At 36.2% G+C, this 12,864-nt stretch overlaps 1 protein-coding gene across 4 annotated transcripts in view; it reads left to right on the plus strand.

Moving 5' to 3' along the window:
* The window catches only part of GRK4 (G protein-coupled receptor kinase 4), a 42,813-nt gene extending 32,419 nt beyond the window's left edge, over window positions 1-10,394 (plus strand). For 2 of the 4 annotated variants that reach the window (XM_080410720.1, XM_080410718.1), the window contains 5 exons: window positions 446-654; window positions 1,469-1,606; window positions 2,175-2,312; window positions 4,478-4,600; window positions 8,916-10,394. In XM_080410720.1, the coding sequence (XP_080266846.1) occupies window positions 446-654; window positions 1,469-1,606; window positions 2,175-2,312; window positions 4,478-4,600; window positions 8,916-9,083 (776 nt within the window). In that variant the 3' untranslated portion in view covers window positions 9,084-10,394. Of the gene's footprint in view, window positions 1-445; window positions 655-1,468; window positions 1,615-2,174; window positions 2,313-4,477; window positions 4,601-5,946; window positions 7,036-8,915 lie in introns of those variants that run through there. The other 2 variants (XM_080410719.1, XR_013931867.1) reach the window with 2 other exon arrangements.
* Window positions 10,395-12,864: the final 2,470 nt, after the last annotated feature.

The raw sequence follows: 12,864 nt of genomic DNA on the forward strand, positions 1-12,864 counted from the left end.
AAGAAAGGTTACATTATGCAGTAGTAGATGTTAATAGTCAATTATAAGCCTACTGATAAACTTGAAAACTTAACTCTGGAAATTCTAGGTTTAGGTAGAACTTTAAGAAAGCACCTACCTTTGTAAGGTTCAAAGAGATTTAGGGTCACAGGTAAGCAGATAAATTACTGTGACAACACATTTCTTTCCATGCTGTGGAAAAAACTTCATTCTGGGTCTGTAAACAATACTGATCTTAAGTATTAAAGAACCTCAGTGTTAAAGTGCTTCTATTGGATATAAACAGAATCCCTGCTGTAGAAACTAATGTTTCTTCAGAGCACAGAGGAGTTATGCAAGGATCTCTGCACAGAGACAAAAGAGTACCTGAGAGTTTTCCAATATTTAACTAGTCAATTTAAAGTGAATTGTTATGAGGTTGTTATTTTTTTTGTTTGTTTTGTAGCTCCAGAAGTGCTCAAAAACGAAAAGTATACATTCAGCCCGGATTGGTGGGGTCTTGGGTGCTTGATCTATGAAATGATTGAAGGACAGTCTCCATTCAGGAAGCATAAGGAAAGGGTCAAACGGGACGAGATTGACCGGAGAGTAAAGGAAGACCAGGAAACGTATTCAGACAAGTTCTCAGAGGAGGCAAAATCCATCTGCAGGATGGTGGGTGAAGAGACGTAGAGGTTTGAAAATTAAAATTCTAATCTTTTTTTTAAAAGACGAACTACTTTATTTTAACATCTTCTATTGCAAATTTTACAAAGCTGGAGTTTTTTAAATCTTTGGTTCAGTTGTTGACCATGAATTGTTCAGTTATCAAACTTTGAGAATTCAGAACTTTTTTCAGGATGAAGGAAGGCTGCATAAACTGATTTTTCATCACCTGAATGAAAAAGTCCAGTACTCCTTAGACCACATGCAATTATAGACAGAGTATAATAGCATGCTCAACTTTGATGCTGCATGGAGAGAAGTGGCAGAGTAGTATACTAGTTTCCTTACCTAAAGGAGTCTGTATGAGACAACAGTTTTTTTTTTTTTACCTTGCATAATCTTAAATTTAATAAGAGACACATCTATGCAGAAAGCTTCAAAAGTTTTCTTTACTACCTTATGCAAAATATGTGTGGTACTTAAGCCCATTGGAAAAAAAACCAAGTCTGTATTTCCTGAAAGTAGTCTACTGCGAAGTCTGTACTGTAAAATATATTCAGCAATGGCATAAATTAAAATATTTTCATATAACTTTGGGAATTGTCTGCTTTCAGGGTTTCTTTTGTCTACCGAAAATCTTTTTGGTCCCAGAAATAATGTAGTTTGGGTTTTCAGTTCATTTTAATACCAAGATAAATTTCATCTTATGAAAAGCCAAGAAATAAAATAAACTTATTGAAAGACAAAATATATATATATTTGTGGGTTTTTTTAATTGTCGGATTATATCACTGGATCAGCCTTTTTTCCCATATCATTGCAGTTACTTGCTAAAAATCCAGGTGAACGACTGGGTTGCTCTGGAGATGGAGCTGTTACTGTAAAGCAACATCCTATTTTCAAGAACATTAACTTCAAGAGGCTGGAAGCTAACATGTTAGAACCTCCATTCTTGCCAGATGTAAGTAGGTGAGACAGATTTGATTAGTATCTAAAAAGGCAAGAACTGTCATAATTCTAAATCAGTGATCATGTGAACATGGCAGGAGAATGCCATCATTCCTATTGATAACGAGTTCTTTTGTGGCATTTCATCTGAGATCGCAAAATAATTTCAGAGGTAGCTTTGTAGCTTATTTCTTAGTCCTTAGAAGTTTACTTCCATGGCTCAGATGCTGAACATACAAGGATTAGCTTTGTAGAAATTACTCTGGAGTTGAAAGGACGGTGACAGAAGAAAGTGTGAATTATGACAACTGTTGAGAACTCCAGATGAAGTTGCATGCTGTTTCTGGTTTTGATATTTCTTTTCTGTTAGTTGCAGGGTGGATGGAATGGCTCAGGTGCCTTATGAAGAGTCTTTTAAGTTTTTACATTTCTGTTTTGTAGTATAGTGTAATTTGATGATCGACAACGTGAAATACAAATTGCAGGCATTTCACTCCCCTTTTGATCATCTAGGAAAAAAAAATAAAAACCCAAATCCAAAATGCAAAACCTTAATGAAGCAATCTTGTATTGTACTGCAGCCACGTGCCGTATATTGTAAGGATGTCCTGGACATAGAGCAGTTCTCAACAGTAAAAGGAGTGAACCTGGATACTACAGATGATGACTTCTATTCCAAATTTGTTACAGGTTGTGTCTCAATCCCTTGGCAAAACGAGGTATTGTATGTTTCATTAAAGACTCTTTTCTTTAGCACAACAATATAGAAGATGTAATGAGGGATATAATTTTAGTATATAACTTTCCCTGTGAGACGAAGTTTCTGCTTTAGACTTCTCTGCAAAGAAACTTAAAAAAAAAAAGTTTCTCACTAAACATAAACAACTTGCTAAAAATTTAATTTTATGGTAAATTTGCATAAATAGAATCTGGCATCTTGTAGTCATAGAGCATACAGAACAGTATGACCCCATTTTCCTTGTTCTTCTATGATACGTTATTCAATGTTGCTGTTCATAGGAGAAGGATGGAATACTATTCAAAGTATTCAAAAGCAAATAAGTGCAACACAAACTCTTTGTGTATCGTGCCTGTATATCAACAGAGTGTCCAGATGACATAGTAATACAGAACTGCAGGTTTACCTTTCCTAAGGTTTCAAAACAGTTCAGTATCAGTTGAGTCAGACTTTTCTCTTAAAACTTTTTCATTTGCCTAGTGAATGAGTATTTTTTCTCATTCTGCATAGAATACTAGAATTTTGCTACCTCTGCTTGCAGTTCAGCCTCTTTAGGAAATTCAAAGCTGCTTTATTATTTCAGGAAGAGCACTCACTAATAATTATTTTAAATTGCAGTTTTTCTTATGAATGCATTCCTCCTGTAAGGTGTTCATAACTTTCTGAAATTAATACTGTCCTGAATTCTACTAGTGTAGTTTCTTTCCCAGTATGATTTCTTTTACTTTATTTAAAGCTTGAGCACAAAAGATGAGCAATTTCTGAACAAGTTGGAGAAAAAATTACATTCCCTTTTGTTTCCTTTTTTGCATTTTTTTTTCATTACATTAAGAAGGAGATTTGAAAGACGTCATTTGACACAAAAAGTCTTCACTAAGAAGCAATGAACCTTAGGCTATTGGGGAAATAAATATCTCCTATGCTATGTTGTAATTGTGAACTTCAGAATATGATCCAGTCATTAAAAAATGCACTGCAGCTTAATAACTAACACCTCATGGAGGGTGAAGTCGAAGGTAGTTGTCGAATTCTGGGGATATTCCTTCTCTTGAAGGAAAAACTGTGTAGACTTCATTTTAATTTGTGCTTATTTTCTTTTAATTCATGTTACAGAGCTTTCCCTCACATCTTTGCTCTCAGTCTCTTAAGAATTCCTCCTCCCCTCCCATAATTTACGTAATGTCATGGTTTACAACAAAAGCAGATTGTATTTCTTCTTATTCCTCTTTATGCCCTCTCTCCCTCTACAAGGTATACTCATTTGGTTGCATGCCCATTATGATAGATGCGGCACTCACTGATGGGTGCCAACTGCATGTGAGCTTTAGCCACTCTCCCCCTTCTGACCATGCCTGTTTGTTACATTTTGGCATTTACTCTTTCTGCTGTCCTTTCTGTACCCATTAATTGTGGTTCTAATTCTTTTGTTTTCTGTGTACACAAACCAGATTATTTTATAATTCCTTGCTTCTCTCCAGAGACAGCTCTTCATCATATTGTGGGGTTTTTTTGTTTTTTAAATGAACTATTACCTTCTCTATCTCATTGCCTTATTTCTAATTATGGTATTTGTTAGTTGTGTTTTGATAAATGATTGCCCAAAACACCAGAATGATGTTTAAATTACTGTGGTCAGCTGCTTATTCTCCAAGAGAACAAGTCATCCCCTTTGTAAAAAGTATCCCCCCAGTATTACACACGTACTAGTATTCTGTATAAAATAATAATTTCTCCTACTCAAAGTCATGTTTATTAATTACGTTCAGTCCAGGATATAGAGATACTAAGTTTGTTAGGCTAGACTGCTCTGAAATGAGTAGAATAGTTGAAAGGGAAATCAATTTCTGGTTCTAAAATTTTCTGCTTATTGCATCATGGGCAAGAAGAAATGCTTTACCCAAGTAAGGAAGCAGCTGAGTATTTAGCTGCGTGATAGTGCTCTTATTGTTATTCTTTAGTTTGTTGGGGGCACAAGAAGAGTTACTGTGGACTTTGTGCCTTCCTTCATGGAGCTCTGAGAATCATGTCATTTAGCTGACAAATTTGTAACTCGTTAGGAGTACCCAGCAGAATAAATAGATAATGTGTGGAACTTGTTTGAGAGGCTTGTGTGGATATTTCATTTATATTTCATATGTTTCAAAGATGATTGAAACGGGATGCTTTGAAGATATCAATGCATACGAAACCGATGGTACTGTCTCACCAGACAGAGAGAGGTCTCCTAAACCAAAGAGAGGCTTCTTCCACAGACTTTTTAGCGGAGAGGTAATGGTATTTCTTCTCTTTAATAAGAAAAATACCAGTAAGACCTTAACATCCATTCAATTTTTTTATATTACTTTGTGATGGGAAAAGTAAGTTGTTAGCTGAGTACTGAAACTAATGAAATGTCATTTATTACGGCTTTGCCCCTGCACTGCATTTCAGAAACTGAAACTGTAACTCCAGGAGGATTTCCTCCCTCAGCATCCTTCCTGTCTTCTTTCCTGTGAGTGTGGTGGAGCAGTGCAACTCCTATGACTCCTTTAGAAAGCTGGGATCCCAATGAATCATTCTAGTATATTAAGCAAATAAGTAAAAATATTCCCTAAATGAATGAGTGTGAAGAAATGTCATGAAACAAATGTTAAAATCTCTTGGGTAGTTTAATGCCTTTGCCAAAACAACGATGTAGTAAATGTTTACATAGCTGATAATACACAGCCTTTTCTTAAAGATGTAATTCACCTCTAAATGTTTTCTAAAGAGTAATGTGAATTGGGGATTTACCACCTAAAAGACAGGTGGCATATTGTGCTTGTTTATATATCATGAGAAATGGGCTATTTGTAAAGGTTTTCAGTTAAAGCTGTCGTACACTACTCTGCTTGCTCAGTATGCATGCACTTAAGAGTGGAATTACCTTGAGAAGTATAAGCATATTCAAGTGGAGAGTACTTCTGTGGAATTTACTTTTGCTTTCAAGCAGAAATGGAATTTTAAAATCGCTAGAATACCATTAAGTAGCCACACAGAGCCATGTATTAAAATTGCATAATGATTTTTTTGTCGTCAGCTAGTAATTCACCTCTCTAAAACAGTGCAATGCTAATGGAATGTGTAATGCTACTGTCACTTTTAGTTCACCTTTTCAAATTCACTTTTCCCCACTTACAGTAATAGAATAGGAGTCGTTAAGTGGACTAATAATCTCACTAGTTAAAGTTTGTGTCTTACTGTAGTCTTTTCCAGCTGAATCAGTAGAGTTCATACTGACCCAAGATATGGTTCTATGTATTGAGAAAGAGTCCTAAAAAATTTAATATGGCTTGAGAGTCTTCAGTTGGTTTTGAAGTAATAAGACTGCGGTTAACTGTCCTGTGAAGTTAAAAGAAGGAATAAAAGAAGGAAAGAACTTAAGGTTAAATGAAACTTTATTGACTTGAGATTTGGGGTCAGGTTGTGGTTTCCTTTGGTATTTCCAAAGCATTTAGGTAGTATGGAGTAAAATGTGCTGGAAAAAGTCACTTCTCCACCCGCCCACCCCCCAGCCTTTCTGCACCCCACAAAATGCACAAACCAACAACAATGTTGGTTCTGCAGCTGAGTTGTCCCTTTGTCTTCTCTTGCAGGTCTGCTTTAAATCTGATTGCAGTGATGATGAGCAGGAGTCCTCCAGACTTTAGATCATTTTACTCTCATCAGAAAGGATGAGAAAACTTTAAATGTTTTATATCTCTGTAGCAAAGTGTATTATATATATTTTTTATCTGAGTTCAAGGATTTTTGTACATTTGTACTTCATTTGTGTTAAGATGTATATTTTCACTAAAGCTTAACTGTACAAAAAGCAATGAGTGCTATTTGAGTGAGTGTGTTTCTGTATGTATTTGATTTCTCTTGGGTTTTTGTCGGTTGGTTTTTTTTCCCCAGTGGAATAAATCTAGACATACTAAAAGGATTTTAAAGCACAGAGATAGTATCTATTGCATCAATGTAACTTGATTTTGTATGCTTCTGGTAGAATTCTACTTGTTCATTAGGATCTTTATTAGCAGTTTTCTTAACAGTAAAATTGCCGTAGTGATAAATTTCATAATTCTGGTGTTATCTGGCAGCATGGGAGTGCTTTTACCTAATGTATCTCTTGGGCAACTGCTAAGGAAAAAGGAATTCAGTGCACTGTGGACAGCTATTATGAGTTGCTCTTTACTGTCTGGCTCTGTAAAATGTCTTTCTATTCTTCTTTATACAGAGAATTCTGAACATTTATCTTAATGCTATAACAAACTGTATTACCCCATTCTTCTCTTTTCTACCCATCTTACACATCGTCTCTGTACGGTTTCTTGGCATGGACCATGCAAGTACAGCTGTGCCAAAAATTTTGTAACTATTTTGAGTACTTTTTTGTCTTTACTAAAAGGATTTCTTTATACCTGTGGGGACATTTTTTTTTTTCTGTAAATGAAATTGTTTACAGTTCCATGTAGGATATTACAGTTTTATAGTGGGTTCAAAAACAAAGCATGGACTCTTTTTACTAACCTCCTCTCTGCTTGTTATGTTGCAATATTGCATATTGTAGGGTTTTGACAGCTGTCACTGCCACTGAGAGAAGAACAAGGTTGTATTAAGTATCAAATTTAATTATGTAAATAATATTTCCTTATAGCTTTTAAAAAGTTAAACATTAAAACCTGCCTTTAATGATTGCTTAATGCAGATGTGGAGCTGGTATTGAAGTTTTAGTTACAATTACCTGACGTTTATTAGTAAAACTGTTTCCAGCTTCCTGAAAGCTTGTCAGACTTCCATTCTTCTGGACCCAAAGTATGCCAGGCTTTCGTTTTATTTTGTAAAGTTTCTGGTAAAACTGTTAATCTGAGTATGAGAATGAATTTAGGGAACTCATTTCATTAAGAACCTCTTCTGTTTTTAAAATCTAAGTTATGGACTTGATATATAATGGAAAGCTCTTGGAGACTTGGAGACCTGACTTTTGTTACACATTCTTTTTTGTATCCTGAAGATTTGTCTCCACTGAGCATGCGTGGTTTTTTTTTTTTCCCTCTTAGATCTCCAGGGCACCAACCGGACCACACAATTATTATACACAGGGAGCAACTGAATATCCCTCTACCTCAAATAGGTTTCTGCTTGTCATCCACAGACCCACTGGAAGAACCTTAAATTCTACCAGGGCAGAGCTGGTGTCTATCTGAAAGTGTTCCTCTTGGCTGCTGTGCCACAGAAATGAGGAATGAGACCCTTCTCCTGTGTTTTCAGTGCATTCTTCCTGATGTCTAGAACAGCCCAGAGGACAGCAAGATGACTGCCACTGAAAGTACAAAGGGAGAAATTGGCCGAGGGAGAGGGAGTTTGAATTAATTACTGACAGATAGTCTGATGCAATAGTGAAGGGATGGGAGGCTTGACAGAAAGAGAAATACCTGAAATAAGGGTGTTGGCTGGAACCCATTTACATGTGAGACTATGAGCTGGCATAGGCTGACCTGACCTTCTTCATTATGTACCGTAATAACAGAAGGACTCTAAACAGATGGGAATGGAGAAACAGGGAAGTAACAAAAGAGTTGTATAAATACCTACCTGGTTGGAGAAGTCATTGTCTTTCTCTGATTAAGGAGCTGTAATTTTTTAAGATCTTAGGTTTGCTGTTCTGAGGCAAAGTTGACTGTATTCACACTAGACATACAGGGTGACAGTCTGGATTTAATGTCTGCTTAGATTAACTTGACATTTGGGCAAGAATACCATGGACACAAGCTAAGGAATTTTTATGAAGAAAATTCAGGAACTGGCTTTGACAAGTAAAAGGACCTGAAAGTCTATTTTATCATTTCAAATTTTCTTTCCATATTGGAAGGGGAGGGATCTTGCTTTTTTTTTTATTTTTTATTTCTTCATGTTAAGATCAGCTCCTCTGTTTTGGACTGCTGAGACTTAATACTTATTCTCCAGGGATCCGTAAAGAAAAAAGGCTAGATGAAAAGGGAAGTTGTTCCTAAGAATGGTTATTTATACATCTTTTTCTTTGGGCAGGAACCACCAACCATGCAAAAAGTGGAGGGTTTGTACGTTTTTATGAAGCTTTATTTAGTTTCATTTCACAAGTCTTTTCTACATTCTGATTAATACTATTGAATTGTGTTTGAGTAACCATGTTTGCAAGATTAGGACCTAAAATCTGTTGCTTTTGGGGGGTTGGTTGGTTGGGGTTTTTTTTTCCCCAATAGGCTGAAGATGGCATTTTTCTACTATATATTTGTCCCTTTGGGCTAGAAATACAACCACATAATAATGACTACGTATTATCTAATGTGAATCCCCTAATGAATTAAGACAGACAAGCAACTGGAAGGATCAGGGTAACTCTCCTTATATGGTACACTGAGATTAAGATGTTATGGTATTTAATCTAATACAACCAACATTGGTTAAATGTCTTTACTGGAATATTAGTAGCTTGGAGATGTATTTTGAAAGTGGGAAAGGGGTTGGGAGAGCAGAGAACAGCTGAAAGCAAAATATCGTGGTGTGATAAATTTAATGTAAAGTTTGCTCTTGATTTTTGTAGGACACAACTGAGACAAAGAAGAGGGAAGGCAGCCGATTGTGTTTGCTGATTATACAGCCTTTTATTTCCATGAAGCTGGTTTTTTTAAAAAAAAAAAAAAAAAAAAGCCAAGGTAAATTCTTATCATTCAGTATGACTTTACTGTACCTCCGTGAATTCAGATTCTAAATCCATGTGTTTAATAGCAGTGAGACAGTCCAACAGCCCAACTGCTTTGTTCTACTAGCATAAGAGTTTGAAAAATCTATGGAACTCCATAAAATTACTTGCATGAGATCAGCCCTCCTTTTCTGTGGCTTGTGTTTCCCAAGCATTTGTGTATATTAAGTCTTTAATGTCTGCTTGTGCATACCTTATGAGTATATACATTTAGCTCAAAATTCAGAAACTGTGAAACAATGTTCCAGTATCTTATTAGCCTACTTAAGGCTTTTGAATGTTGTGACCAACAGAGTAGAATCTTCATGCCTCAAGGTTGTTCTCTTTCTATAAAGAAAATAATCAGCTGCCTTTTTTTTTTTTTTTTTTTAACTCCGGAGGTGTAGTGTTTGAAATAGAGATGGTGTTATGTTTCTGGATTATAACAACAAAACAGTCTCAGTTGAAAAAATGAGCACTTAAATATAATTACTGTATAATAGTAAATAGGAAAAAAACTGTGGTATTTCCATAAGAAAGAGAGCAGTATGGACAAATCTTGGCCTTTAATAGAGGGTGTTGTATGTCTTTTTCTTTTACAAATCATTCTTAAAACAACAGATCTGAAGTTTTTTGATTATAAAAGAATTATCTCCATCTCAGAATAAAACTGTCTAATTTGAGAAATCATTGATAGAAGCTATTAAAAACAATTAAAAATCCATTTTTAGAATGCACTTCAGGTTTTTTTTTTTTTAAACAATACTGATGTAAGAAATTTGTCATTACCATTTGTACAAATGGACAATACTTGTTTACAAGTTACTAGTATAAGTCAACAGAAGTAATATTATTTTACTTTGGTTTACTAGTATTATACTATATTTTAACATTGGAATTACCACCTTCACTTTAATATAGATTTTCAGAAAATACTTCTCTTTGGGAAGTACTAAAAAAAAATAAAATAAAAAGATGAGTGGAAAGCATCTTTAAGCTAAATTTATGTTTACTTTGATTTGAATTACCTGCCTGGTTCATTTTGGTGACGATGATGATGATGTCTCTTCTGCTGAATGTACAATTTTTTTATTTCATATGGTTCTTATGGTGTAACTTAAGTTTTGCACATGAGATGTAGGTAACTTTTTTCGTGTTCCACGTGTCCAAAACACCAGAATTCTTTCCAATTATAGCAAAACTGACGGCTAAATGTGATGTGTTAGTTCTGGTATCTCCAAGCCACTGAACTGTTCTTGTATGAGCTGCTTTCCTGGATATTCTAGCATTGTTATTCCTGAAATAAAAGCAAAACACTGCCACATATCTCAGCCACCTGTATTACTGTCTAATGTGATTTATTTCCCATGTCTATCATAGTAGTCAGAATAGATAAAAGAAAAATTTGAAAAAGAAAATAATCAGAATTTGTTGAAGCGGAAAACTTATATTACATGCTCAAAGTTTTTTGCCAGTGTAAGATTGTCAGATCCAGGAAAAAGTGCCCTAGCTGCATTGTATTTACTCTATTGATACCTTATCTCATGGTCTAAATTGTGATTCTGCATAAATTTCTGTGTGAAAAGACAGAATTATTGGGATGGGCTGTTTATCATTACCACATTTATTGTGATAACACTATGAATGTGAATGCAAGACTGGTCAATAGTATCTGTAGCTCTACTTGTCATCAGCCTTATCATGCATATTAAATTTTATACTTTTGCCAAAGGATACTAACCAGACATTGCCCTCCTTGGGAAAATGTATACCTTGATATTAGTTGGATTTGTGGATTTTTATAGCAAATACTTTTCAACAGTAGGCTTTTTTTTTTTGCCCTGTTTAGGCAAAGTTTTTCACTGTAATTTTATGACATGAGTTGAAGGGCTAAGCACTCAACTACTATGCAAATCAGCTCCAAATTAAGTGACTTTAACAATGATATAACTGTGCTATGGCATATTGCAGATTATCTTGCGCATTGTTGAACTAAATTGGGCCAGCAGTGTCATGAAGTCTCTTAGATTATTCCGGTAGTACCAATTACCTGCTGAATTGTTCATAGAAATGCTGGCCTAAGTATGACTTTGGGACGGGGGAAAAAATACTCTTGATGTGCCTGTCCACCCTGTTCTTAAAAACATTAACTCAAGAGCTAACCCACGCCTAGGTAGCCTTTGTTCACATTTATGATGTTTATGTCTTTCTTATAGACATGGTAAAAGCATGTTTCTTCTGGTTTTGTTTGTTTATTTGGGTTTTTTGAGGTCAAGGTGAATTAATTGTCATCCACTAAATTACGTATAACTTTTTGGGTATTCACTATTACTCCATTGAGACTGTGACTTTGTTTTTCTTTGTGGTAACGATGGCTTTACAAAAGCAGTTGTTCTCTATAACCCTGCCTGCTTTTTCTTGCCCCTTGCCCCTTTTACATCACTTTGTTTTTGCCAATGCAGCTGTTAGTGGGGCTGCTATTTGAACAGGATCAGTGACATGATACATGCAAAACCATGGATCAGTAAATCTGAACTGGGAGAACCTACTGATCAGGTACTTGCCAAAGAAAAACCTGATATCCTGAGTTGTCTTCCAGACCCCAGCTCACAGTTAATGAGCCAGAGGCCTGATGCTGCTGGTACAGCTGGGAAAGGAAGAGAACAAGGAGGCAGGCATTGCTTTGGCATTTCTGCCAGTGAGTCAGCAACCCATAGGGGACTGGCACACATTTTCACCTGAAGCTTCAGAACAGGTTTGCAAAGACTGAGTTGGTGGCTTGTTTAATCTTTGACAAGAGCTTACACTCTTTTCAATGTGCTTAAATTTACTTCAAAGGGTGCAGTGGCACATGCAATTCCAGCATAGTATATTGCAGCATTGCAGCTATGCTGTTGTCTTCTTTCATGTATCATTTGCTAAATAAAATATTCATGATCGAACAGATGTTCCAGAGAAAACTCTCTGCAAGCTTTACTGTAAAATAATCAGGAAAATTAGTCTTTTTACCTTGGAAGTTCACATTTTGTTACACATTTATAATGAAATAGGGGTTTTGCTGTAGGCTGAATTGCTTTCAGTACTGTAGATAGGTTTACTTTCAGACAAATGTTCTAAAATGGTTTATCTTCTTAACATGGTAATAAAGCTAACTGGCAGAGTGCTGTTATACTGAGCATTTGGCAAGAATGTCATCAGTATGGTGGCTCATGTCATGATTTATCTAAAGACCATCCATTCCTGCTAGCAATAACCAAGTTGCCTATTACGTCATTACTGGGAATTTCATGCTTAAAAGTTCCAACAGCTGCTCTCCCTTTCCATTGATGGAACCGATTTCAGGTGTTTGAGCTACACGTTCACTTAGTTCTTAGCAGTTACATTTAAATGTGTATCAGCAACTAGATACGTTACAGCCTGGTTGTAATGGGAAAGTTCACACTACTGTCGATTTTAATTAAGTACTTAGTCATAGAACCAACGATTTTAGTATCCGTGTACTGTCTCTATTGTATACTGTATATTTAATACATGCTTTAGGAGTGCAGAAAGCATCCTCTGGTAAAGCAAGTCCTGGACGGCAAGAGCAGCGCTGAGAGGCGAGCGGGTGCGTTGCCAAGTGTTAAGTGTCCTGTTCTCTTAAGTGTTCCCGCTTTCCTACGTGCTGCCTAAAAGCCGGAACGCCGGCAGCGCCGTTGGCAGGCCCCTGTACACCGAGGCGGCTTGCTGGAACCGCGAGCGGGGGCGCCCGGGGGGTACCTGCTGGGCGCAGGGAGCGTGTGCTGCGGCTCTCGGGGGTGCGGTGCGGGAG

The sequence above is a fragment of the Falco punctatus genome, assembly GCF_963210335.1.
Source record: "Falco punctatus genome assembly, chromosome: 1".
Lineage (NCBI taxonomy): Eukaryota > Metazoa > Chordata > Aves > Falconiformes > Falconidae > Falco > Falco punctatus.